The sequence below is a fragment of the Loxodonta africana genome, chromosome 3 (genome assembly GCF_030014295.1).
Source record: "Loxodonta africana isolate mLoxAfr1 chromosome 3, mLoxAfr1.hap2, whole genome shotgun sequence".
In the NCBI taxonomy this organism is placed as follows: Eukaryota; Metazoa; Chordata; class Mammalia; order Proboscidea; family Elephantidae; genus Loxodonta; species Loxodonta africana.
This window is the reverse complement of record NC_087344.1, coordinates 18,449,323-18,474,806: the sequence shown is the minus strand read 5'-3', so window position 1 is coordinate 18,474,806 and position 25,484 is coordinate 18,449,323. Positions and strand designations below refer to the sequence as shown.

Here is a 25,484-nt window from a genome sequence, read left to right as displayed (position 1 = left end):
CATAGTCTCGCCATCCTTGCTTCTAAGGAATATTCCGGTTGTACTTCTTCCAAGACAGATTTGTTCATTCTTTTGACAGTCCATGGTGTAGTCAATATTCTTCTCCAACACCACAATTCAAAGGCATCAATTCTTCTTCGGTCTTCCTTATTCATTGTCCAGCTTTTCACATGCATAGGAGATGATTGAAAACACCATGGCTTGGATCAGGCATACCTTAGTCTTCAAGGTGACATCTTTCAACACTTTAAAGAGGTCTTTTGCAACAGATTTGCCTAATGCAATGTGTCTTTTGATTTCTTGACTGCTGCTTCCATGGGTGTTGATTGTGGATCCAAGTACAATGAAATCCTTGACAACTTCAATCTTTTCTCTGTTTATCATGATGTTGCTCATTGGTCCAGTTGTGAGGATTTTTGTTTTCTTTATGCTGAGGTGTAATTCATACTGAAGGCTGTGGTCTTTGATCTTCATCAGTAAGTGCTTCAGGTCCTGTTCATTTTCAGCAAGCAAGGTTGTGTCATCTGCATAACTCAGGTTGTTAATGAGTCTTCCTTCAATCCTGACACCTCTCATCCTAGAGACCTGATAATGGTGCAATGCCAGTTGTGTTGCCTGGTGACATTGCCTCTGATGTAAATGACTTTGGTTAGTGACCTGCATCTTGTTCAGGAGGACTTTGAATGGGCTTCAATACCTGACAGGAAGCTATAGCTTTTGGCTGCCCTGAGTACATTGACCCTGATAACTGGGCTTCTCCCTTGGTTCTGTATATTTCTATAATGATATCAGATCCCATAAGGTATAAGTCACTATTATGCATTCAAAGTACCTATGTATAAGCACTCATATATGAACTTAGAAACAGAAATATGTCTACCTTTGTAGTTTGAAGTTTTCTAACATTAACTATAAGTCATTAGAAACTGTAAGCCATGAGAAAGTTATTTAGAAAAATTCTGAACTTAGACACAGAAGCATGGATGTGCAGCAACCATTAAGTTGACTTAGACCTGACGTGCTGTGATAAAGAAGATAGCTTCAGGGGATCATCCAGCCTCCATGGCTCCAGAAAGTCTGGAGTCCATGAGAATTTGAAATTCTGGTCTACATTTTCCCCCTTTTGATCACGATTCTTCTACAGAATTTTTGATTAAAATGTTCAGCTATGGTAGTCGGGCATCATCCAGTTCTTCTGGTCTCATGGCAAAGAGGCAGTTGTTTATGGAGGCAATTAGCCACACATTCCATATCTTCCTCCTGTTCCTGATTCTCCTTCTTCCTCTGTTGCTCCAGGCAATAGAGACCAATTGTTGTACCTTAGATGGCTGCTTGCACACTTTAAAGACCCAAGGCAGCAAACTAGGAGGTAATCTTTAAACCTTACACCAAAAATATCCCCTGAAGTCTTCTTAAAACGAAACAAATGTTTAACTTAACTAGTAAAAAAAACAATACCTGCTTTGAGCATTATGCACTTTTATACGGGATCAAGTTGACAACAGCAACTGGAAAGATTAGATGGAATCCTTAGGGTACAGTGACTTTAAATTAATTGGGGAAGAACAACTCAGAAAAGGTGGATGAGGATTGATGCACAACTTGAAAAATGTCATCAGTGTCACTAAATTATACATATAGAAACTGTTGAATTGGTGTATGTTTTGCTGTGTATAGTCTCAGCAACAATAAATGAAATTTAAAAGAAGAGGACACAGTTAACAGAATAGCATAATTAATCTTTGTAAACTATCCCTGAGACATAAGCATAAACACCCTCCCTAATCTCTAACCTTGAAGAAAAGATGTGTCATTTGGCTCATCTCTAACCCTGGAGAAAAGCCTTGCTAATCTTTGACATCACACTGGCCCTTATTGTGTGAGACCAAGGTGAGAATTTCACATACAAATCCTGAATTTTCACTCACTCTCTGAGAGAAAACCAAAAACCAAACCCATTGCCATGGAGTCTGATTCATGGTAACCCTATAGGACAGAGTAGAACTGCGCCATAGAGTTTCCAAGGAGTGCCTGACAAATTTAAACTGTCGACCTTTGGGTTAGCATCCTGAGCTCTTAACCACTGTGCCACCAGGGCTCCCACTGAGAGAAGACAGAGGCAAAGGGATCTTTCTCTAGTCTCTTTCTGTCTCTGAAGAACCAAAGCCTGCTGAGACTCTGTCCACCAACACCAAATTCGGACCCTAGCTGCAAGGAATGTCCACTGAGTTTGAGCCATGGTTAAACCTTCATCCTGATACCTCTCATTAAAGGTAAAAGCCTGAAGTCTAAAGGTTTGGACTCTTGCCTTTGAACTAACATTGTAATTGTAACCATTAATTTTGATTCTCTACTTCTGAATGACCGTCTTCCTTGCATACCTTGGCAAGACTACCCTGCAATAAACTAAATGAGTTTATGCATGAAAAACCTGAGCATCTCTCTATTAATTTCTAAGACAAAATCCTCCAAAACACCCTTGAGGGGCTGTTACAAGAGATACCGGTTTGTCTTCGGAACATGGTGTGGTTCTAACATCTGTCCCTTGAGGTCACATTTCCTTGCATACGAGTTGTCACTGGGAGGCCAAAGAGAATAGCCCTTGAACTTCAAAGAGGGTCCTGCTGGCCTGCAGTTTCCTGTCCATACCCTTCTAAGTGCAATGGAAGCCATGCACGGCCTATTCAAGCCTTGGAAGTCTGACTGTCTAATTGGATTTCTGGTGACTTAGAGAGGGCGGTATACAGGGCCAGCCCCAGGACTGGCAACAGGGGAGGCAGGCAAAGCACCTAGGGCCAACGTTAAAGGAGGGGCTCACTATCAGGGTTGTGCACATGCAGTGTTGGCTCCTGTTATGGACTAAATTATTATGGACTGAATTTTGACCCCCTAAAATATGTGTTGGAGTCCTGTTTGGGGATAGGATTTTCTTAGTTATGTTAATGAGGCCATATTGGTATAGACTGTAGCCTAAACTGAATCACTTCTAAGTTATAAGGAGCAGCACAGATGCAGACACGGGGAAGCTCAAAAGTGGAAGATAGACACCACATGAAGATTGCCAAGGAATCCTGGAAAGCAAGGGCTACAGAAGCTGATAGATACAAGGATCTTCCCAAGAGCCTTCCCCTAGAGCTAGTGCCCTGAATTCAGACTTGTAGCCTCCTGAACTGTGAGAAAAATAAATTTCTGTTCATTAAAGCCACCCACTTGTGGTACTTCTGTTGGAGTAGCACTAGGGAATCAAAACAGCCCCTGAGGGTGAGCACCTCCTTAGAGTGAACCCTGGGTGACTCCCTTGCCTTGCCCTAGTCCAAGTCCTGGCCACCCAACCAGCTAACACCTCATTACCCCTCCTAAGGCAGGACAGAGGGGAGCTCTCACCTCAGTACGGTCAGCCTGCAGCCAGTGTAGAGGGAACTGATGCTGCTGTTGGTGAACAAGGGCTTGAGCTGAGGAGGGAGTGAGTGAATGAAAATGAACGTAAAATTACTTGTCTTAAAACAGTAAATAATTTTAATAAAACAACCGTTAGCTAATCCACCAGAATACCTCATTAATTCTCAAAAACAACCCTATGGAATAAGTGCTTTTATTATCTTAATTTTATAGATGAGGAAACAGAGGTAACAAAAGGCAAGGTCAGGGGTCCAAGGTCTCATAGTTTGTCAGTGAGAGTGCCAATTTTTGAACTTGGAACTGTCTGCCTGTTGAGCCCGCCATTTTAAGCATGCCAAATCCCCAGAAAGTATAGCAGGCAGATTCATTGAGGGTGGGGAGGAAGTTGGAAAAGGATGGTAGAGGGGGCTTTCACCAGGAATTGCAGGATTGACTCCGTGGAGTTGAACTTGGCAGAGCCTGGCCACATGTCCTCCATGTAGCGAAGGTTGGTGATGGTGAAGTTGAGGGTGAAGGGCACCAGGGCTGGGCCAGGGACTGCAAGGGGATGAAGAAGAGTAAGAGAAGTCACGCCCTAAGTCAGGACTAAGTAATATGTAGGTCAAAGAGCCCTGGGCACAAGCCCTGACTGCTCAGGTTGTGTTGGAGCCCTTGGTTGGTTGCGTTAGACATGGTCCCAACTGGCCACACACCAGAAGTGGTGCGTCTGGATTAGAATGATGTGAGAACAGGTGACAAGTGGGGAGTCAAGGAGCCCAAGCTCGTCTTGGCCTGAGCCAGTTCCTTCCTCCCACCAAGGCTCTTTTGAAGACCCTCCCAGACAAGTTCACTCTCCAAGGTCTATAGGGCAACTTGCTGAGGAGCATTTTGCAAAATAAAAAAATTTCCCCCAGTTTACCAAATTTATTCATTTAACAAGGCTTATAAATCCCCACGTGTATCTCAGTTTGCCGTACTGTGGTGGCTTTCATGTTGGTGTGATGCTGGAAGCCATACCACCAGTATTTCAAATACCAGCAGGGTCACCCATGGTGGACAGATTTCGGAGGTGCTTGCAGATTAAGAAGAAGGACCTGGAGGTCTACTTCTGAAAAAAGTGGCCAGCGGAAACCTTATGAACAGCGTTAGAACATTGTCTGATAAAGTGCCAGAAGATGAGCATCTCAGGTTGGATGACACTGTGGATTGACACAGTGGCTGCAACGATGGGCTCAAACATAGCAAGGATTATGAGGATGGCACAGGACCAGGCAGTATTTCATTCTGTTGTACATGGGGTCACTATAGTCAGAACCGACCTGACGGCACCTGGCGACAACAACATTTTATAAATAATTCCTTTTGAAATAATCTTATTGAAGAGTATAGTTAAAGCAATCAGATGAAGTTAGACAATGGGACCAGGTACTGCCAGATACCTGGGGGTAGTTGAAAGTTAGTGCCATGGGGGAAAAAGATGGAGGTGCCAAGTAGGACTACTCTAGATCAAAAGACACTAAAAGACAATAATCTAATCAATCTGGGAAGCTTTATTTGATCCTGGTTTGGAAAAAGCCACCTATAGTAGGGGGACATATGGGGAAATTTGAATATAGACTGCATGTTAGGGTGATACTAAGGTATTATTGTCAGTTTTAAAGTGTGATAATAATATAAAAGCTACTTAGGACAATGTCCTGGTTTTATGGTGATTCTTGCTGAAATATTAACTGATGAAGCATCATGATCTCTGCAACTTTAAAAAGATTAAGAAAAAAATTATATCTCTATACAGTCAATAATTATAAAAAAAAAAAAAATGGGGTCGCCATAAACCAGAATCAGACTCTACCGCAACAAACGACAACAGCAAATACACAGTTCTGCTATAATGCTTGTTTTGAAAATATCACTGTTTCAGCGAGCGGGAAATATGAGAGCCCAATTTGAATTAACATCACGTGAATTTCGCATTGGCCTATGCACAATTTCATCTGGGAGACACACTAGACCAACGCTGGATGAAAAGAGAAAACCACGCCCAGTAGCACAGAGCCGGCGCACTCTGCAGTCTCTAAGATCCCGCATGTTAGGAGCTACGTTCACCCAAGTCCGGGTTCTGACAGTCTCACAATTTCAGATCAGCCTCCTGTCTCTCCACAATGACTCCCCTTCTGCGACCCTTCTGACATCAGCTCTTTTCAAGGTGAAGTGCCATGTTTAGTGTAGTATTTATGTTAACCATTTAACATGTATAAAGCTGTGCTACTATTTCCCTATCTTTTTGTGTGTCGCTGACAATGTTTTTGAGTGTTGTGCCACGAGTTCCATTTTTCCCATAAACGCTGTGGCTTTCACTGCACTATTTTGCTTAGTGTGGTGATTTTTAGGGGCACATATGTCCCATTATAGCAGAACTGACTATGTATGAGAAGCAAATAAAACTAAATATCAATTACTGACAGAGAGATGTACTATTCTTTCAACTTTTCTATTATATTTGACAATTATAATAAAATGTTGGGGGAGGAGGGACAAACACACATGAAGTATCCATGAAGTATTGCAGTGATTCCATAGCCTCAAGACTTTGACAAATTGAGCATTCCTTAAAATGCTGCTAAAATGACTATATTCATTGGACGTAGTCGGGTAGATTATGTATATCCACAAGGAACATACTCATAAAAATACTAGCAAGAAGAAAAAAGGCATATCTATTCAATATATTCAAGAAGAATATTCCTTAAAACAAGCTGTTGTTAAACTGGATAGCTGGGTAAACTGGGGAATTGATTCTCTACTCAGTTGGCTTCTGGCAAACTGTCCATAGTCTCAGTGACTGTCTGCTTTCCAGCCTTCTGGGGGTTCAGAAGGAGCCCCGGTGGTGCGGTGGTTAAGTGCAGTTGTTAACTGAAAGGTTGGTGGTTCAACCCCCCCAGAAGCTCCATGGGAGAAAGGTGTGGAAGCCTACTTCTGTAAAGATTACAGCCTTAGAAATCCTATGGGGGCAGTTCTACTCAGTCCTGTAGGGTGACTCTGAGTTGGAATTGATTCAATGGCACATAACAACAACAACAGGGTTGGGAGATGATTTGAAGACAGGGGCCCCCTGAGGTTTCAGATGCATGTTAGGTGAGTACTGGGATTGGGACTGGTATTCAAGAAACCCCCAGGGACCTAGGAACGTCCTGTCAGATCCATCAGGAATAGCCTTGGCTTCCCTGAGAGATGGCACCATCTGTCCCTCCTCCTGCCTCCTGTGGTTAGAACCCAACAAGAATTGCAGAAAGCATCTTCAGCAAGGCAAATTCTTACCTGTAGAACTGGAGAAGGGGGTCAGCAACCCTGCAGAAAGTGTGTCCACCACAGAAGCTGGGAAGAAAAATATGAGAGTGTTTGGGGTGGGGACCCCATCACCTTGGAGGTGCTAGGGAGGGGATGGCCACATCTGAGGCTTTTCTGGCCATGGGTTCCTGGTCAAGGAAGCTGGAGGTGGGGTGGGGTGGGGTGGGGTGGGGTGGGGTGGGGTGGGGTGGGGTGGGGTGGGGTGGGGTGGGGTGTGGTGGGGTGGGGAATGGAGGCAGTGTTCTCCTGGCCTTTTCCATTCCTAAGGGCTGAGCCTGGTGCAGGTGGCTCACAGGGGTTGTGGAGATTTCTGAAGCCTCAGAATACTCACTTCTGGGGGTGGTGGCTGAGATCTGGTGAGTGTAACCTGAAGAGGAAGATGGAGAAAGGATGAAGGTGAGAGAGAAGAGAGAGGGAGGAATGGTGAGGAAGGATGTGGGGTCTGCTGAGCTTCAAGAAAGGATGGCATTCCCTCACCACTAACGTAGAGACTGTCCCTGTCCAGGGTATAGGGGCCCAGCTGGGTAACCCCACGGGTCAGCCTGCTCAGTTCCCAGTACAGCTTCTCTCTGTCCAGCCCTTGGCCCTTGGGGTCAGGGCGGTGGGTGCAGATGACGTCCACTCCGGTGGCGGCCCCGTTTTTCTCAGGCCTGGGGAGGGAAGATGAGATGACAACAAATGGAACCCCTCAGAGAAGGGTCCTGAGATCGTGGGGGCAAGACAAGAAAAGGTCAGAGGAAATGAGAAGCCTGGTAGACAGGTGAGAAGCCAGAGTTAGATTGTCTGAGGGCACCAACAGCTATTCAGCCAGGGACTGTGAGCAGTCATAGATGGGAGATTTTTATTAAACTGAAAGGCTAAAATCTGGATTTTCATGGCATAGGTACTGGAGAGCTCACACATGAGGTGGAAAAAAGGCTGGGATTTGGGATTAAAGCCAGTGGAGAAGGCACCTTTGTCTGGATAGAATAGAATCCCTGGGGACAGAATTTAACACCCAAAGGAAATGCCCTCATTGTTCAGGAGAGGGAGTGTGGGGTGGGAGGGGTGACGAGAGAGGGGCTAGTCCTGCTGATGGGCTCTGCAGAGCCTGAGGGCTCTGGGGGGCCCACCAGGAGATGCCTTGGTCCTGGAGCCAGTGCCTCCTGGATTCCACCTCCGCTGACTACACTGTATCAGGCAGGGCAGGAAGAAGGCGATCCAGACCTCTGGGGCCTAGGAGCACTTGGGGTAGCCCTGGCCGGCCATTCTATCGGGAGGCCTCACCTGAGCGAGGTCAGTCTGCAGCCAGAGTACAGGGGGCCGACACTGGTGTTCTTGAACAAGGGCCCAAGCTGAGGAAGACGAAGAGGGAGGTAAGTAGGAGGGCTGAGGGGATAGAGGTGGGGCAGGAGTCAGGTGGGCAGGCATTTATGTGTTGAGGGGACCAGCATCAGTACCCATGGCAGGGTTGACATCTGTTGGCGGCAATGGCATCAGTGGAAGGGGCTGGTGTCATTGGCGAACATTTGCTTGTAGACTAACATCGGCACATACAGCAGGGTTGAGGTGGGAGGGGCTGACATCAGTGGACGAGGCATAGCCACCGTGGGCGGGGACGGAGTGAAGTGGGCGGGGATGGGGTGAGGTGGGCGGGGACGGGGTGAGGTGGATGGGGCTCTCACCAGGCGCTGTAGGATCTTCTCTGTGTTGTTGTACTTCAGGAAACCCGGGAGAAGCATGTTTTCCTTGTAGTGGAGATTGGTGATGGTGAAGTTGAGGGTGAAGGACACCAGGATAGGGCCAGTGCCTGCAGTGAGAGTGGGAGAGAGACACCCACTGAGCTGACCTCCTATTCAGGGAGCCCAGCCTGAGGTCTCCCATATGTGTGTCTTCAAGCCTTGAGGTAGCCCTTCCTGCAGAATGGGGAGTTTTAGCTGGGAAGGGACCACAGCCCAGACATAAAATGGGGATAATAATACTATTATCTGAAGGATTTGTCTCAATGCTTAAATAAGTCAAAATTCAAGTCAAACACTAACTGAGGGACACTAGAGTACATGTGAAAAATTGTACCGTGGAAGTCAAAAGACCATCAAGGAGAAAGCAAATATCACTGGCTCTCTGATGGGGTAAGATTCCAGACAGACATCCTCCGTACCTGGGTTTTTTACTCATATTGGTTCTTGGACACCCACTGTATTGAGTTTTTTGTTTGTTTGTTTTGTTTAAAGAAATGCTCACATTGTATTTTTATCTGCCAGACCCTGTTCTAAGTGTTTGACTTGAATTTTAACTTATTTAAGCCTTGAGACAAACCCTGTGGGTGGAGGTAGTATTATTATCCCCATTTTATAGATATGGAACTAGACAAAGAGAACTTCAATAACTTGTCCCATATCATACAGTCTCTATGTGGTAGAACTTGGATTTGAACCTAGGCCTTGTAGAACCCAGACTCTGTGCTCCTAATTCCACCACCTAGTCTCCTTTTTTCCTGGAAATGAAAACTAAGCATCAAAGAGAAGCCCCTCCACACACTGCAGTGCCCCTGGAGTTGTTCTTTGTGCTGGCACCATGCTGATTATAACACAATCCTAATTGTACAGTTGTCTTTATTCTCTGTTTTCCTTGCCATGAGCCCATCAAAGATGAGGGCCCTTGGCATTCTGTTTACAGTTGCAATATTGTTGTCATTATTGCTAACTGCTATTGAGCTGGCCCCGATTCATGGCAACTCTGTGCACAACAGAACAAAATGCTGCCCTGGCCTGCATCGTGCTCATGATTGGTTGCGGATGGGACCTTTGTGATCCATAGGGTTTTCACTGGCTGTTTTTCAGGAGTACATTGCCAGGCCTTTTCTCCTTATCCATCTTAGTCTGGAAGCTCTGCTGAAACCTGTTCAACCTCATAGCAACATGCAAACTACCACTGACAGAGGCAGAGCCAAGATGGTGGAGTAGTCAGAGGCTTCCTGTGGTTCCTCTTACAACAAAGACCCCCCAGCCCAAAAAAAGTCAGTTGATTATATGTGACAGTCTAGGAACCCTGAACATCAAGGGCAAAGTTGAGGAGTTGGACTGAGTGGCAGGGGGAGGGAGAGATAGTTCAGAAGCAGCAAGGAGTTCCCAGACCTGCCTAGTGGGAGCCAGTGCCCCACAGACCAGGTTCACTGGTGTGAGCGTAGTGAGGTGAGCAGTGGAGTTCAGGAGGAAAAGAATTTAAAAAAATGAAGAATCCCTAGAATTATGTTGAAGATTTGTTGGCAAAAAAACTTCCCTGATATTGTGGGACTCTATCAAGAAGCATAACCGATGGGTGATTGGAGTACCAGAACAAGGGAGAATAACAGAAAATACAGAGAGAATTGTTGAAGATTTGTTGGCAGAAAACTTCTCTGATATTGTGAAAGATGGAAAGATATCTACCCAAGATGCTCATTGAACCCCATGCAAGGTAGATTCCAAAAGAAAGTCACCAAGACATATTATAATCAAACTTCCCAAACCCAAAGAAAAAGAGAGACTTTTAAGAGTGGCTAGGGATAAACAAAAAGCCACCTACGAAGAAGAGTCAATAAGACTAAGCTCGGACTACTCGCAGACAAGAAGGTGATGAAATGACATATATAAAGCCTTGAAGGAAAGAAATTGCCAGCCAAGAATCATATATCTAGCAAAACTGTCTCTCAAATATGAAGGTGAAATTTCCAGGTAAACAGAAGTTTAGGGAATTTGCAAAACCAAACCAAAATTACAAGAAACACTCAAGGGAGTCCTTTAGTTAGAAAATCAATAACATAACAACCCAAGACTAGAACACAGGACAGAGCAACGAGATATCAACCCAGACAGGGAAATCACAAAAGTAAATCAAGGCTAAAATGCTCAAAACAGAGAGGTCATTATATAAAAGATGACAACATTAAAACAAAACAGAAGGACTAAAAAATGTAGTCATAGATTTTTCATATGGAGAGGAAGTCAAGGCAATATAAAGAAATAAAAGATAGGTTTAAACTTAGAAAATAGGGGGTACATATTAAGGCAACCACAAAAGAAACTAACAATCCTACACATCAAAATAAAAAACAAGAAAAAAATAAAGAGTCAGCAAATACAAAATCAACAACAATGAAAAAGAGGAAAAGAAAATATATAAAGAAAAATGACTCAGCACAGAAAATTAAGTGGAACAAAGAAACTTTCAACAATACACCAAAAAAACCCACATCAAAATGATAGCACTAGACTCATACTTATCAATAATTATGCTGAATGTAAAGGGACTAAGTGCACCAGTAAGGAGACAGAATGGCAGAATGGATTAAAAAAACATGATCTGTCTATATGCTGCCTACAAGAGACACACCTCAGACTTAAAGACACAAACAAATTAAAACTCAAAGGATAGAAAAAAATATATCAAGCAAACAACAATTGAAAAAGAGCAGGAGTGGCAATATAATTTCTGACAAAATAGACTTTAAAGTAAAATCTACCTCAAAGAATAAGGAAGGACAACATATAATGATTAAAGAGTCATTATACCAGGAGGATATAACCATAATAAATACTCATACACCCAACGATAGGGCTCCAAAATACATACGACAAACTCTAATAGCATTGAAAAGAGAGGTAGCTCCACAATAATAGTAGGAGATTTCAACACACCACTTTCGGTGAAAGATGGAAGCTCAATAAAGACACAGAAGATCTAAATGCCACAGTCAACCAACATGACCTCATAGACATATATAGAACACTCCACCCAAATATTCTTTCTTTTCCAATGCACATGGAACATTCTCTAGAATAGAAGACACATTAGGCCATAAAGGAAGCCTTATCAGAATCCAAAACATCGAAATATTACAAAGCATCTTTTCTGAACATAAAGCCAAAAAGGTTGAAGTCAATAACAGTAAAAATAAGGAAAAAACAAACACATGGAAACGTAACAACACCTTGCTTAAAAACTACTGGATTGTAGAATAAATTAGGGACGGAATAAAGAAATTCATAGAATCAAATGAGAATGAAAACACTTCCTACGAGGGCCTTTGGGATGCAGCAAAAGCAGGGTTCAGAGGTCAATTTATAGCAATAAACACACACATCCAAAAAGAAGAAAGAGCCAAAATGAGATAATTATTCCTACAACTCGAACAAATAGAAAGAGAGCAGCAAAAGAAGTCCTCGGGCACCAGAGAAATCAAATAATAAAAATTAGAGCAGAGCTAAATGAAATAGAAAACAGAAAAACAATTGAAAGAGTTAACAAGACGAAAAGATGGTTCTTTGAAAAGATCAACAAAGTCAATAAACCATTGGCCGAACTGACAAAAGAAAAACAGGAGAGGAAGCAAATAACCCAAATAAGAAATGAGATGGGCAATATCACAACAGACCCAGCTGAAATTAAAAGAACTGCAACACAACACTATGAAAAATTGTACTCTAACAAATTTGAAAACCTAGAGGAAATGGACAAATTTCTAGAAACACACTACCTACCTAAACTAGCACAAACAGAGGTAGAACAACTAAATAAGCCTATAACAAAAGAAGAAATTGAAAACGTAATTAAAAAACTCCCAACAAATAAATTCCTGGCCCTGAAGGCTTCATTGGAGAATTCTACCAAACTTTCAGAGAAGAGTTAACACCACTACTACTAAAGGTATTTCAGAGCATAGAACAGGATAGAAAACTCCAAAACTCATTCCATGAAGCCAGCATAATCCTGATACCAAAATCAGGTAAAGACATGACAGAAAAAGAAAATTACAGACCAATATCCCTCATGAGCTTAGACACAAAAATCCTCGACGAAATTCTAGCCAATAGAATTTAACATCAAAAAAAAAAAAAATTCACGATGACCAAGTGGGATTCATAGCAGGATATGCAGGGAAGGTTTAACACTAGAAAATCAATCAAGGTAATCCATCACATAAATAAAACAAGACAAGAACCACATGATCTTATCAATTGATGCAGAAAAGGCATTTGACAAAGTCCAACACCCATTCCTGGTAAAAACTCTTGGCAAAGTAGGAATAGAAGGGAAATTCTTCCACATAATAAAGGGCATTTATACAAAGCCAACAGCCAACATCATCCTAAGTAGAGAGAGCTGGAAAGTATTCCCCTTGAGAATGGGAACCAGACAAGGATGCCATTTATTACCACTCTTATTCAACATTATCCTGGAGGTCCTAGCCAGAGCAATTAGACTAGATAAAGAAATAAAGCACATCCAGATTGGTAAGGAAGAAGTAAAAGTATCTTTATTTGCAGATGATATGATCTTATACATAGAAAACCCTAAAGAATCCACAAGAAAACTACTGGAATTAATAGAAGAGTTCAGCAAAGTGTCAAGATACAAGATAAACATACAAAAATCACTTGGATTCCTCTACACCAACAAAGAGAACATCGAAGAGGAAATCACCAAATCAATACCACTTACAGTAGGCCCCAAGAAGATAAAATACTTAGGAATAAATCTAACCAGAAATGTGAAAGATCTATAAAAAGAAAACTACAAGACACTACTGCAAGAAGCCAAAAGAGACCTACATAAGTGGAAAAACGTATCTTGCTCATGGATAGGAAGACTCAAGATTGTGCAAATGTCTATTCTACCAAAAGCCATCTATAGATACAATGCAATTCTGATCCAAATTCCAGCGTCATTTTTTAATGAGATAGAGAAACAAATCACCAACTTTGTATGGAAGGGAAAGCGGCCCTGAATAAGTAAAGCATTACTGAAAAAGAAGAACAAAGTGGGGGTCCTCACTCTACCTGATTTTAGAACCTATTATACTGCCACGGTAGTGAAAACAGACTGGTACTGGTACAACAACAGATATATAGACCAGTGGAACAGAATTGAGAATCCAGACGTAAATTCATCCACTTACAAGCAGCTGATATTTGACAAAGGCCGAAAGTCTGTTAATTGGGAAAAAGACAGTCTCTTTAACAAATGGTGCTGGCATAGCTGGATATCCATTTGCAAAAAAATGAAAAAAGACCCATACCTCACACCATGCACAAAAACTAACTCAAAATGGATCAAAGACATAAATATAAAATCTAAAACGATAAAGATCATGGAACAAAAATATAGGGACAATGTCAGGAGCCCTAATACATGGCATAAACAAAATACAAATCATCACTAACAATGGACAAACACCAGAAGAGAAACTAGATAACTGGGAGCTCCTAAAAAGCAAACATTTATGCTCATGCAAAGCCTTCACCAAAAGAAAAAAAAAGATTACCTATAGACTGGAAAAAAATTTTTGGCTACGACAAATCCAGTCAGTGTCCAATCTGTAAAATCTATGAGATAATGCGAAACCTCAACAGCAAAAAGACAAATAAGCCCCTTAAAAAATGGGCAAAGGGTATGAACAGGCACTTCGCCAAAGAAGACATTCAGGTGGCTAACAGATACATGAGGAAATGCTCAGGATCACTAGCCATTAGAGAAACGCAAATCAAAACTACAATGAGATACCATCTCACCCCAACAAGGCTAGCATTAATACTAAAAACACAAAATAATAAATGTTGGAGAGGCTGTGGAGAGACTGGAACACTTACACATTGCTTTTGGGAATGTAAAATGGTACGACCACTTTGGAAATTGATTTGGTGCTTCCTTAAAAGGCTAGCGACAGAACTACCATGCAATCCAGCAATCCTGCTCCTTGGAATATATTCTAGAGAAATAAGAGCCCTCAGGCGAATAGATATGCAGCACTGTTTACAATCGCAAAAAGATGGAAGCAACCAAGGTGCCCATAATGAATGAATGGATAAACAAATTATGGTATATTCACATAGTGGAATACTATGCAATGATAAACAACAACAATGAACCCATGAAACATCTTATAACATGGATGAATCTGGAAGGCATTATGCTGAATGAAATTAGTCAGTCACAAAAGGACAAATATTTTATGAGACCACTATTATAAGAACTCAAGAAAAGGTTTAAACACAGAAGAAAGCATTCTTTGATGGTTACGAGCGTGGGGAGGAAGGGAGAGGGGTATTCGATAACTAGACGGTAGACAAGAATTATTTTAGGTGAAGGGAAGGACAACACACAATACAGAGGAAATCAGCACAACTGGACTAATCCAAAAGCTAAGAAGTTTCCTGAATACAACCAAACACTTTGAAAGACAGAGTAACAGGGGCGGGGCTCTGGAGTCCATGGTTTCAGGAGACATCTAGGTCAATTGGCATAACAAAGTGTATTAAGAAAACATTCTGCATCCCACTTTGGTGTGTGGCATCTGGGGTCTTAAAAGATAACAAGTGGCCATCTAAGAAGCATCAATTGGTCTCAACCCACCTGGAGCAAAGGAGAATGAAGAACACCAAAGACACGAGGAAGATATGAACCCAAGAGACAGAAAGGACCACATAAACCAGAGACTCTATCAGCCTGAGACCAGAAGAACTAGATGGTGCTTGGCTACCACCAGGGAGTGCCCCTACAAGGAACACAATAGAGAATCCCTGATGGAGCAGGACAAGGGTGGGATGCAGAACTCAAATTCTAGTAAAAAGACCAGTCTTAATTGTTTGACTGAGACTGGAGGGACCTCAGAGGACATGGCCCCGGATCATCTGTTAGCCCAGAACTAAAACCATTCCCGAAGCCAACTCTCCAGACAAAGATTAGACTGGACTGTAAGACATAAAATGATACTGGTGGGGAGCGTGCTTGTTAGCTCAAGTAGCTACATGAGACTATGTGGCCAACACTTGTCTGGAGGTGAGATGAGAAGGCAGAGGGGTACAGGAGCTGGTTGAATGGACATGGGAAATACAGGGTGGAGAGGAGGAGTGTGCTGTCACATTGTAGGGAGAGCAACTAGGGTCACATAATAACGTGTGTGTAAGTTTTTGTATGAGAAACTGACCTGAACTGTAAACTTTCACTTAAAGCACTATAAAAAAAGAAAAACAAAAAAATCACCGCTGACAGATGAGTGGTGGCTGTGCAAGAGGTGGACTGGCCAGAAGCCCAGGTGCTCTGCATGGAAGGTGATAGTCCTGCCACTGAGCCACCCCTGCCTCACTGCTGCATTACAAGGGCTTTTACACAGCGCGCATAAAATACTTGTTGCATGAGTGAATAAAGGGTCCTGGCTGCCCATGTGATGCCTCCCACTGGTCACGTGCATGAGACCTCCACAGGGAGGAATCACAGAGAGGAAGCTCCTACCTGAGGGAGTGGGGACCAGGGCTACAGAGGTTGCCAGGGAGATGGTAGAGGCCACAGCAGCTGAGAAGAAAACACAATGAGGCAAATGGGGTGGAAGGTACCTCCCAGCCAAGCAGGGACCCGTCACGGGACCTTATACCCCTTTTCCTGTTCTGTCTCAGGCCTGTGGTGGACTGGCCTTTGCTGAGCCACCGAGGAGGAAAGATAGGCCTTTTCCCTCCCTGGGGGCTTTGAGACAGTAGTATCACCAGGGCCCAATTACTCACTGCTGGGGGTGGAGGTCAGGGCCTGAGAGGTGTAACCTGCAGAGAGAGGGAGAGGGAGGGGGGTGAAGAAGTATAAGGACAGGGAGAAGTGGCAGTTCTGGAGCACGCTGGATTTCTATGAATCTACTCATCTAATGTTTACAGAGTGCTCTCAAAGTGCAGACCTTTTCAACAAACCTCAGAGAATGCACCTGGAGTTCAGGGAGAATTTCTACATCAGGCCATCTGCCACTCACACTTCTGCCACTCGCCCGCCTACTTCTCTGACTTTCCAGTCCCTCATTACTTTTGCAGTTGCCGTTGAGTCAACTCCAACTTGGAGTTACCCTGTGTGTGCCAGAGCAGAACTGTGCTCTGTAGAGTTTTCAGGGGCTGATTTTTCAGATTTAGATTGCCAGGCCTTTCTTCTGAGGTGCCTCTGCATGGACTTGAACCACTGAACTTTCAGTTAGCTGTTGAGTGCTTAACTGTTTGAACCACTAAGAACTCAAAAATGTACACTTCCTCATGAAGGAAAGAAGCAAAGGTGCAGGCCAGTTTGGGAAAAGCTTAAACCATTCCTACACCGAAGAGGCCGGTAAGCCCTGGATGTTTGTGTGAGCCGAGGGTGCACAGGCTGTGCTGAGACCCACAGGGAAGCAGGAGGAGCCATCGGCTGCAGCACCACCATTCACCATTGACATAAAGGCTGTCACTGTCCAGGGTGTAGGGGTCCAGCCGGGTGACTCCGTGGGTCCCATGGCTCAGTTCCCAGTACAGTTGCTCTCTGTCCAGCCCAGTGCTTGTTGGGTCAGAGGAGTAGGTGCAGATGGCATCTACTCTGGTGGCTGCTCCATCGTTCTCAGGCCTGGAGAGGGAGGATATATGCAGGAATGATGATGAGGGCGAATTGCAAGAATGATAATGTAAAAGAAAAGCCACAAAGCTGAAAAACATTCCTTAGAAGGTGAAATGATTCTGGAAGCTATGCCACCAGTATTTCAAATACCAGCAGGGTTACACGTGGTGGACAGGCTTCAGCAGAGCTTCCAGATTAAAACAGACTATGAAGAAGGGCCTGGTGATCTGCGTTCAAAAATTAGCCAATGAAAACCTTATGGGTTACAACAGAACGTTGTCTGAGTCACTTGCTTTGGGCATGTCATCAGGAAGGGTCAATTGCTAGAGGGGATATAATGTTTGGTGAAGTAGAGGGCCAGTGAGGGAAAGGGAGACCCTCAGAGAGATGGATTGGCGCAATAACCACAATGATGGACTGGAAGGTGCTGGCGATTGTTAGGATGACACAGGACCGGGCAACATTTCGTTCTGTTGTATATAAGGTTTCCCTGAGTCTGAGTCGAATCAAAGGCAGCTAAAAACAGCAAAAACCACAGAAAGTGGGGGAAAAAAATGGAGACCAAAAATTTTAGAATTTATACATGATAAATAGAAGAAGGTGAACTGGGATTAGAGTTGGCACAATGTTCATCATCCATGTACCAGCCTCCTGCAACCCCACTCCCGGATTAGGCTGAGGGAAAAAAACAGGTGAGGGCTGTCCCAAGATCTTGCAAATACCTTAGGTGTATCGCCCTTGAATACATTACATGTGGGTTAAGGAATACTCATATCACAATGACTGTTCATTTATGTTGTATATTTTGTTCAGTAATGAACTATTTTTTGAAAACTGCACCTTGGATAGGACCAGAAGGAAGACAAACTAGAACCCTGAGGGGGCAGGAACTGGGGATGGGGTGGATATGGCATCTATATGGATTCCCACTTGTAGGTGCTCAGGTGGGGAGCAAGCACCTGGTAGAGTGGAGGAACAGAGTCTAGGCAGGGCACAGGTGTGAACATCCTCCCCTGGGCATCTCACCTGAGTGAGGTCACTCTGCAGCTGGAGTAGAGGGTGCCAATACTGGTGTTCTCTAACAAAGGACTGAGCTAGGGAGGAAGGAAGACAGGTGAGCAGAAGGGCTGGGGGTCATGCAGGGGAGAGGTGGAGTGGGCAGAAGGCATTTCAGGGCTCTTACCATGTCCTGTAGGACCTTTTCCGTGGTGTTGAACTTGGCAGATGCGGGATGCCCCATGTCCTCGGTGTAGCACAGGTTGGTGATCGTGAAGTTCAGGGTGAAGAAGACCAGGGTAGGTCTTGTATCTGCAACAGGGGAAGCAGATAAGAAATCCTGTCCTGGGCTCTGAGAGGATCCTGTCCTGTACCTGCCCAGCCTCCCTAGCCCTCCCACATGTGGCATCTGATTCTCTCCACCAGAGGGCTCCATTCAGCTGCGTTCTTGAGCCAGTGCAGGCAAGGACCACCATGTAAGTCATAACCAACAACCCGGGTTCCTGAAATTGGGTCTTCTCCCAGAAGCCCTGATTTCGGGGTACCTACAGTGAGATATAAATTGGAATCGACTTGATGGCAATGGGTTTGGTTTTTTTTGTTTATGTTCTTTTTTTAAAAAAATAATTTTTATTGTGCTTTAAGTGAAAGTTTACAAATCAAGTCAGTCTCTCACACAAAAACCCATATACACCTTGCTACACACTCCCAATTACTCCCCCTCTAATGAGATAGCCCGCTCTGTCCCTCCACTCTCTCTTTTCGTGTCCTTTTCCCCAGCTTCTAACCCCCTCCACCCTCTCATCTTCCCTCCAGGCAGGAGATGCCAACATAGTCTCAAGTGTCCACCTGATCCAAGAAGCTCACTCCTCACCAGCATCCATCTCCAACCCATTATCCAGTCTAATCCATGTCTGAAGAGTTGGCTTCAGGAATGGTTCCTGTCCTGGGGCAACAGAAGGTCTGTGGGCCATGACCACCGGGGTCCTTCCAGTCTCAGAGCATTAAGTCTGGTCTTATGAGAATTTGGAGTCTGCATCCCACTGCTCTCCTGCTCCCTCAGGGGTTCTCTGTTGTGTTCCCTGTCAGGGCAGTCATCAGTTGTAGCTGGGCACCATCTAGTTCTTCTGGTCTCAGGATGATATAGTCACTGGTTCATGTGGCCCTTTCTGTCTCTTGGGCTTGTGTCCTTGGTGTTCCTCATTCTCCTTTGACCCAGGTGCGTTGAGACCAATTGATGCATCTTAGATGGCTGCTTGCTAGCGTTTAAGACCCCAGATGCCACTGTTCAAAGTGGGGTGCAGAATGTTTTCTTAATAAATTTTATTATGCCAATTGACTTAGATGTCCCCTGAAACCACGGTCCCCAGACTCCTGCCCCTGCTACGCTGGCCTTCGAAGCATTCAGTTTATTCAGGAAACTTCTTTGCTTTTGGTTTAATCCAATTATGCTGACCTCCCCTGCATTGTGTGCTGTCTTTCCCTTCACCTAAAGTAGTTCTTATCTACTGTCTAATTAGTAAATACCCCTCTACCACCCTTACTCTCTCCCCCCTCTCCTAACCACAAAAGAATGTTTTCTTCTCAGTTTAAACTATTTCTCAAGTTCTTGTAATAGTGGTCTTATACAATATTTGTCGTTTTGCAACTGACTAATTTCACTCAGCATAATGCCTTCTAGGTTCCTCCATGTTATGAAATGTTTCACAGATTCCTCGTTGTTCTTTATCGATGCGTAGTATTCCATTCTGTGAATATACCATAATTTATTTATCCATTCATCCATTGATGGGCACCTTGGTTGCTTCCATGTTTTTGCTATTGTAAACAGTGCTGCACCGAACATGGGTGTGCCTATATCTGTTCGTGTAAAGGCTCTTATTTCTCTAGGACATATACCAAGGAGTGGGATTGCTGGATCATATGGTAGTTCTATTTCTAGCTTTTTAAGGAAGGGCCAAATCGAATTCCAAAGTGGTTGTACCATTTGACATTCCCACCAGCAGTGTAGAAGTATTCCAATCTCTCCACAGCCTCTCCAACATTTATTATTTTGTGTTTTTTGGATTAATGCCAGCCTTGTTGGAGTGAGATGAAATCTCATTGTAGTTTTGATCTGCATTTCTCTAATGGCTAATGATCGTGAACATTTCCTCATATATCTGTTAGCTACCTGAATGTCATCTTTAGTGAGGTGTCTATTCATATCTTTTGCCCATTTTTTAATTGGGTTGTCTTTTTGCAGCTGAGTTTTTGCAGTATCGTGTAGATTTTAGAGATCAGGCGCTGATCAGAAATGTCATAGCTAAAAACTTTTTCCCAGTCTGTAGGTAGCCTTTTTACTCTTTTGGTGAAGTCTTTGGATGAGCGTAAGTGTTTGAGTTTTAGGAGCTCCCAGTTATCTAGTTTTTCTTCTACGTTCTTTATAATGTTTTCTATACTGTTTATGCCATGTATTAGGGCTCCTAACGTTGTCCCTATTTTTTCTTCCATGATCTTTATCGTTTTAGATTTTATATTTAGGTCTTTAATCCGTTTTGAGTTAGTTTTTGTGCACGGAGTGAGGTATGGATCGTTGCCCTTTTTTGCAGATGGATATCCAGTTATGCCAGCACCATTTGTTAAAAAGACTGTCTTTTCCCCCATTTAACTGTTTTGGGGCCTTTGTCAAATATCAACTGCTCATATGTGGATGGATTTATGTCTGGATTCTCGATTCTGTTCCATTGGTCCATGTATCTGTTGTTGTACCAGTACCAAGCTGTTCTGACTACTGTGGCGGTATAATAGTTTCTAAAATCAGGTAAAGTAAGGCCTCCCACTTTGTTCTTCTTTTTCAGTAATGCCTTATTTATCCGGGGCCTCTTTCCTTTCCATATGAAATTGGTGATTTGTTTCTCCATCTCATTAAAGAATGTCCTTGGGATTTGGACCGGAATTGCGTTAAATGTATAGATTGCTTTTGCTAGAATAGACATTTTTATAATGTTAAGTCTTCCTATCCATGAGCAAGGAATATTCTTCCACTTTTGTAAGTCTCTTTTGGTTTCTTGCAGAAGTGTACTGTAATTTTCATTGTATAAGTCTTTTACATCTCTGGTAAGATTTATTCCTAAGTATTTTATCTTCTTGGGGGCTACTGTAAATGGTATTGATTTGGTGATTTCCTCTTCGATGTTCTTTTTGTTGGTGTAGAGGAATCCAACTGATTTTTGTATGTTTATATTGTATCCTGATACTCTGCTGAACTCTTGTATTAGTTTCAGTAGTTTTCTGGAGGATTCCTTAGGGTTGTCTGTGTATAAGATCATGTCATCTGCAGATAGAGATTATTTTGCTTCTTCCTTGCCAATCTGGATGCCCTTTATTTCTTTATCTAGCCTAATTGCTCTGGCTAGGACTTCCAGCACAATATTGAATAAGAGTGGTGATAAAGGGCGTCCTTGTCTGGTTCCCGATCTCAGTGGGAATGTTTTCAGGCTCTCTCCATTTAGGGTGATGTTGGCTGTTGGCTTTATATAAATGCCCTTTATTGTGTTGAGAAATTTTCCTTCTATTCCTATTTTGCTGGGAGTTTTTATCATGTATGAGTGTTGAACTTTGTCAAATGCCTTTTCTGCATCAATTGATAAAATCATGTGATTTTTGTCTTTTGCTGTATTTATGTGGTGGATTACATTAATTGTTTTTCTAATGTGGAACCATCCCTGCGTACCTGGTATGAATCCCACATGGTCAGGGCGAATTATTTTTTTGATATGTTGTTGAATTCTATTGGCTAGAATTTTGTCGAGGATTTTTGCATCTACATTCATGAGGGATATAGGTCTATAATTTTCTTTTCTTGTGGTGTCTTTACCTGGTTTCAGTATCAGGGATATGGTGGCTTCATAGAATGAGTTTGGTAGTATTCCATCCTTTTCTATGCTCTGAAATATCTTTAGTAGTAGTGGTGTTAACTCTTCTCTGAAAGCTTGGTAGAACTCTGCAGTGAAGCCGTTTGGACCAGGGTTTTTTTTTGTTGGGAGTTTTTTGATTACCTTTTCAATCTCTTCTTTTGTTATGGGTCTATTTAGTTGTTCTACCTCTGTTTGTGTTAGTTTAGGTAGGTAGTGTGTTTCTAGGAATTCATCCATTCCTTCTAGGTTTGCAAATTTGTTTGAGTATAGTTTTTCATAGTAATCTGATATGATTCTTTTCATTTCAGTTGGGTCTGTTGTAATATCGCCCATCTCATTTCTTATTTGGGTTATTTGCTTCATCTCCTGTTTTTCTTTTGTCAGTTTGGCCAATGGTTTATCAATTTTGTTGAGTTTTAAAAAAAAACAGCTTTTGGTCTTGTTAATTCTTTCCATTGTTTTTCTGTTTTCTATTTCATTTAGTTCAGCTCTAATTTTTATTATTTGTTTTCTTCTGGTGCCTGTGGGTTTCTTTTGTTGCTCTCTTTCTATTTGTTCAAGTTGTAGGGATAGTTCTTTGATTTTGGTCCTTTCTTCTTTTTGGATGTGTGCACTTATTGATATAAATTGGCCTCTGAGCACCGCTTTTGCTGTGTCCCAAAGGTTCTGATAGGAAGTGTTTTTGTTGTCATTGGATTCTATGAATTTCTTTATTCCATCCTTAATGTCTTCTATAATCCAGTCTTTTTTAAGCGGGGTATTGTTCAGTTTCCAAGTGTTTGATTTCTTTTCCCTGATTTTCCTGTTATTGATTTCCACTTTTATGGCCTTATGGTCAGAGAAGATGCTTTGTAATATTTCAATGTTTTGGATTCTGCTAAGGCTTGCTTTATGACCTAATATTTGGTCTATTCTAGAGAATGTTCCATGTGCACTAGAAAAGAAAGTATAGTTGGTTGCTGTTGGGCACAGTGTTCCCTATATGTCTACGAGGTCGAGTTGGTTGATTGTGGCATTTAGATCTTCGGTGTCTTTATTGAGCTTCTTTCTAGATGTCCTGTCCTTCACCGAAAGTGATGTGTTGAAGTCTCCTACTGTTATTGTGGAGCTGTCTACCTCACTTTTCAATGCTGATAGAGTTTGTTTTATGTATCTTGCAGCCCTGTCATTGGGTGCATAAATATTTAATATGGTTATATCTTCTTGGTGTATTGTCCCTTTAATCATTATATAGTGTCCTTTCTTATCCTTTCTGATGGATTTAACTTGAAAGTCTATTTTGTCAGAAATTAATATTGCCACTCCTGCTCTTTTTTGATTGTTGTTTGCTTGGTATACTTTTTTCCATCCTTTGAGTTTTAGTCTGTTTGTGTCTCTAAGTCTAAGGTGTGTCTCTTGTAGGCGGCATATAGATGGATCTTGTTTTTTAATCCATTCTGCCACTCTTTGTCTCTTTATTGGTAAATTTAGTCCATTTACATTCAGGGTAATTATGGATAGGTATGAATTTAGTGCTATCATTTTGATGTCTTTTTTTGTGTTGACAGCTTCTTTTTCCCACTTGATTTTATGTGCTGAGTAGATTTTCTTTATATATTGTCCTTTCCTCATATTTGTTGTTGTTGGTTTTGTTTCTGCTGAGTCTGTATTTTTCCCTTGTATTTCATTTTGATGAGTAGGATAGTTCGTCTCCTTTGTGGTTACCTTATTATTTACCCGTATTTTTCTAAATTTATAACTAACTTGTATTTCCTTGTATCACCGTATTTTCCTCTCCATATGGAAGGTGTGTGATTACATTTCTTAGTTTTTTTTTTTTCTTTATTATTTTAATGTTGTCTTCTTATATATAATAACATCGCTGTTACCCTGTGTTGGGCATTTTTTTTTAATCTTGCTTTTTTTTTGTTTGTTTTTTTGGATTTCCCTGTCTGGGTTGACTTCTGATTGCTCTGCCCAGTGTTCTAGTTTTGGGTCGATACCTGATATTATTGATTTTCTAACCAAAGAACTCCCTGTAGTATTTCTTGTAGTTTTGGTTTGGTTTTTATGAACTCCCTCAAGTTGTGTTTATCTGGAAATATCTTAATTTCACCTTCATATTTAAGAGACTGTTTTGATGGATATATGATTCTTGGCAGGTAATTTTTTTCCTTCAAGTTTTTAAATATGTCATCCCATTGCCTTCTTGCCTGCACGGTTTGTGCTGTGACGTCCGAGCTTATTCTTATTGGCTCTCCTTTGTAGGTGATTTTTCTTTTATCCCTCGCTGCTCTTATAATTGTCTCTTTATCTTTGGTTTTGGCAAGCTGGATTATAATATGTCTTGGTGACTTTCTTTTAAGATCTACCTTATGTGGAGTTCGATGAGCATCTTGGATAGATATCTTCTCATCTTTCACAATAATCAGGGAAGTTTTCTGGCAACAAATCCTCAACAATTTTCTCTGTATTTTCTGTTATCCCTCCCTGCTCTGGTACTCCAATCACTCGTAGGTTATTTCTCTTGATAGAGTTCCACATGATTCTTATGGTTTCTTCATTTTTAAAAATTCTTTTATCTGATTTTTCTTCAAATATATTAGTGCCAAGTGATTTATCTTTGAGTTCAGAAATTCTAGCTTCTACTTGCTCAATTCTGCTCCTCTGACTTTCTATCGAGTTATCTAATTCTGTAATTTTATTGTTAATCTTCTGAATTTCTGATTGCTGTCTGTCTATGGGTTTTTCCAGCTTATTAAACTTTTCATTATGTTCCTGAATAATCTTTCTGATTTCTTCAGTTGCTTTATCTGTGTGTTCTTTGGCTTATTCTGCGTATGGCCTCATTTCTTTCCTGATGTCTTGAAGGGTTCTGTATATTAACCTTTTGTATTCTGCATCTGGTAATTCTAGGAATGCACTTTCATTTAAAAGATCCCTGGATTCTTTGTTTTGAGAGCCTGTTGAGGTGATCATGGCCTGTTTCTTTATGTGACTTGATATTGACTGTTCTCTCCGAGCCATCTGTAAGTTATTGTATTAGTTTACGCTTGCTTACTGTGTCATAGCTTCTTGCTTTGTTTTGTTTTGGTATACCCCTATGGGTTGCTTGAGTGAGCTAGCTTGATTATTTTCTCCTTTGGACCTCTGGTGTCCTGTCCCCAGCTGGCGAGAGCTGTTATCAGGTATATCAGTCTAGGAGTCCATTCAGTTTTCTTGTATGAATTCAGCTCAGGTTTCCAGGTAGCTGATATCAAGTGTGTGGTACAGGCTCTGTCCTACAGTCTTGGAGGGGCAGGGGTGATTGTTGTATATACCTGTATCTGATTGCAGCAGGGGGTCACGCTCTGAACAAGGCAGGGGGCTGAGAACCGACTCCCAAGTGTCTCTGAGGAAAACGCGTCTCTGTTCCCTAGAACATGCTGGTGGGTGGCCTCTGCAGAGGGACCATGATCACCCAAAGTTTTTGTTGTAAGGACTGGTAGGTACCAGTTATCCCTGGACCTGTGTCGCACGTGGCTCGGT

General features: G+C 42.2%; 1 protein-coding gene across 1 annotated transcript in view; it reads right to left on the bottom strand.

Annotated features, from left to right (window-relative positions):
* MUC16 (mucin 16, cell surface associated) overlaps positions 1–18,511 on the bottom strand; it is an 81,625-nt gene extending 63,114 nt beyond the window's left edge. The window contains exons 1-12 of the mRNA XM_064279869.1: positions 18,266–18,511; positions 18,109–18,176; positions 16,919–17,091; positions 16,245–16,280; positions 15,979–16,038; positions 8,391–8,557; positions 7,993–8,060; positions 7,204–7,376; positions 7,058–7,093; positions 6,697–6,753; positions 3,815–3,936; positions 3,385–3,452 (exon numbers count right to left, since the gene is read on the bottom strand). Of these exons, the coding sequence (XP_064135939.1) occupies positions 3,385–3,452; positions 3,815–3,936; positions 6,697–6,753; positions 7,058–7,093; positions 7,204–7,376; positions 7,993–8,060; positions 8,391–8,557; positions 15,979–16,038; positions 16,245–16,280; positions 16,919–17,091; positions 18,109–18,176; positions 18,266–18,487 (1,250 nt within the window). The 5' untranslated portion in view covers positions 18,488–18,511. The remainder of the gene's footprint in view (positions 1–3,384; positions 3,453–3,814; positions 3,937–6,696; positions 6,754–7,057; positions 7,094–7,203; positions 7,377–7,992; positions 8,061–8,390; positions 8,558–15,978; positions 16,039–16,244; positions 16,281–16,918; positions 17,092–18,108; positions 18,177–18,265) is intronic.
* Between the last annotated feature and the right edge of the window lie 6,973 nt (positions 18,512–25,484).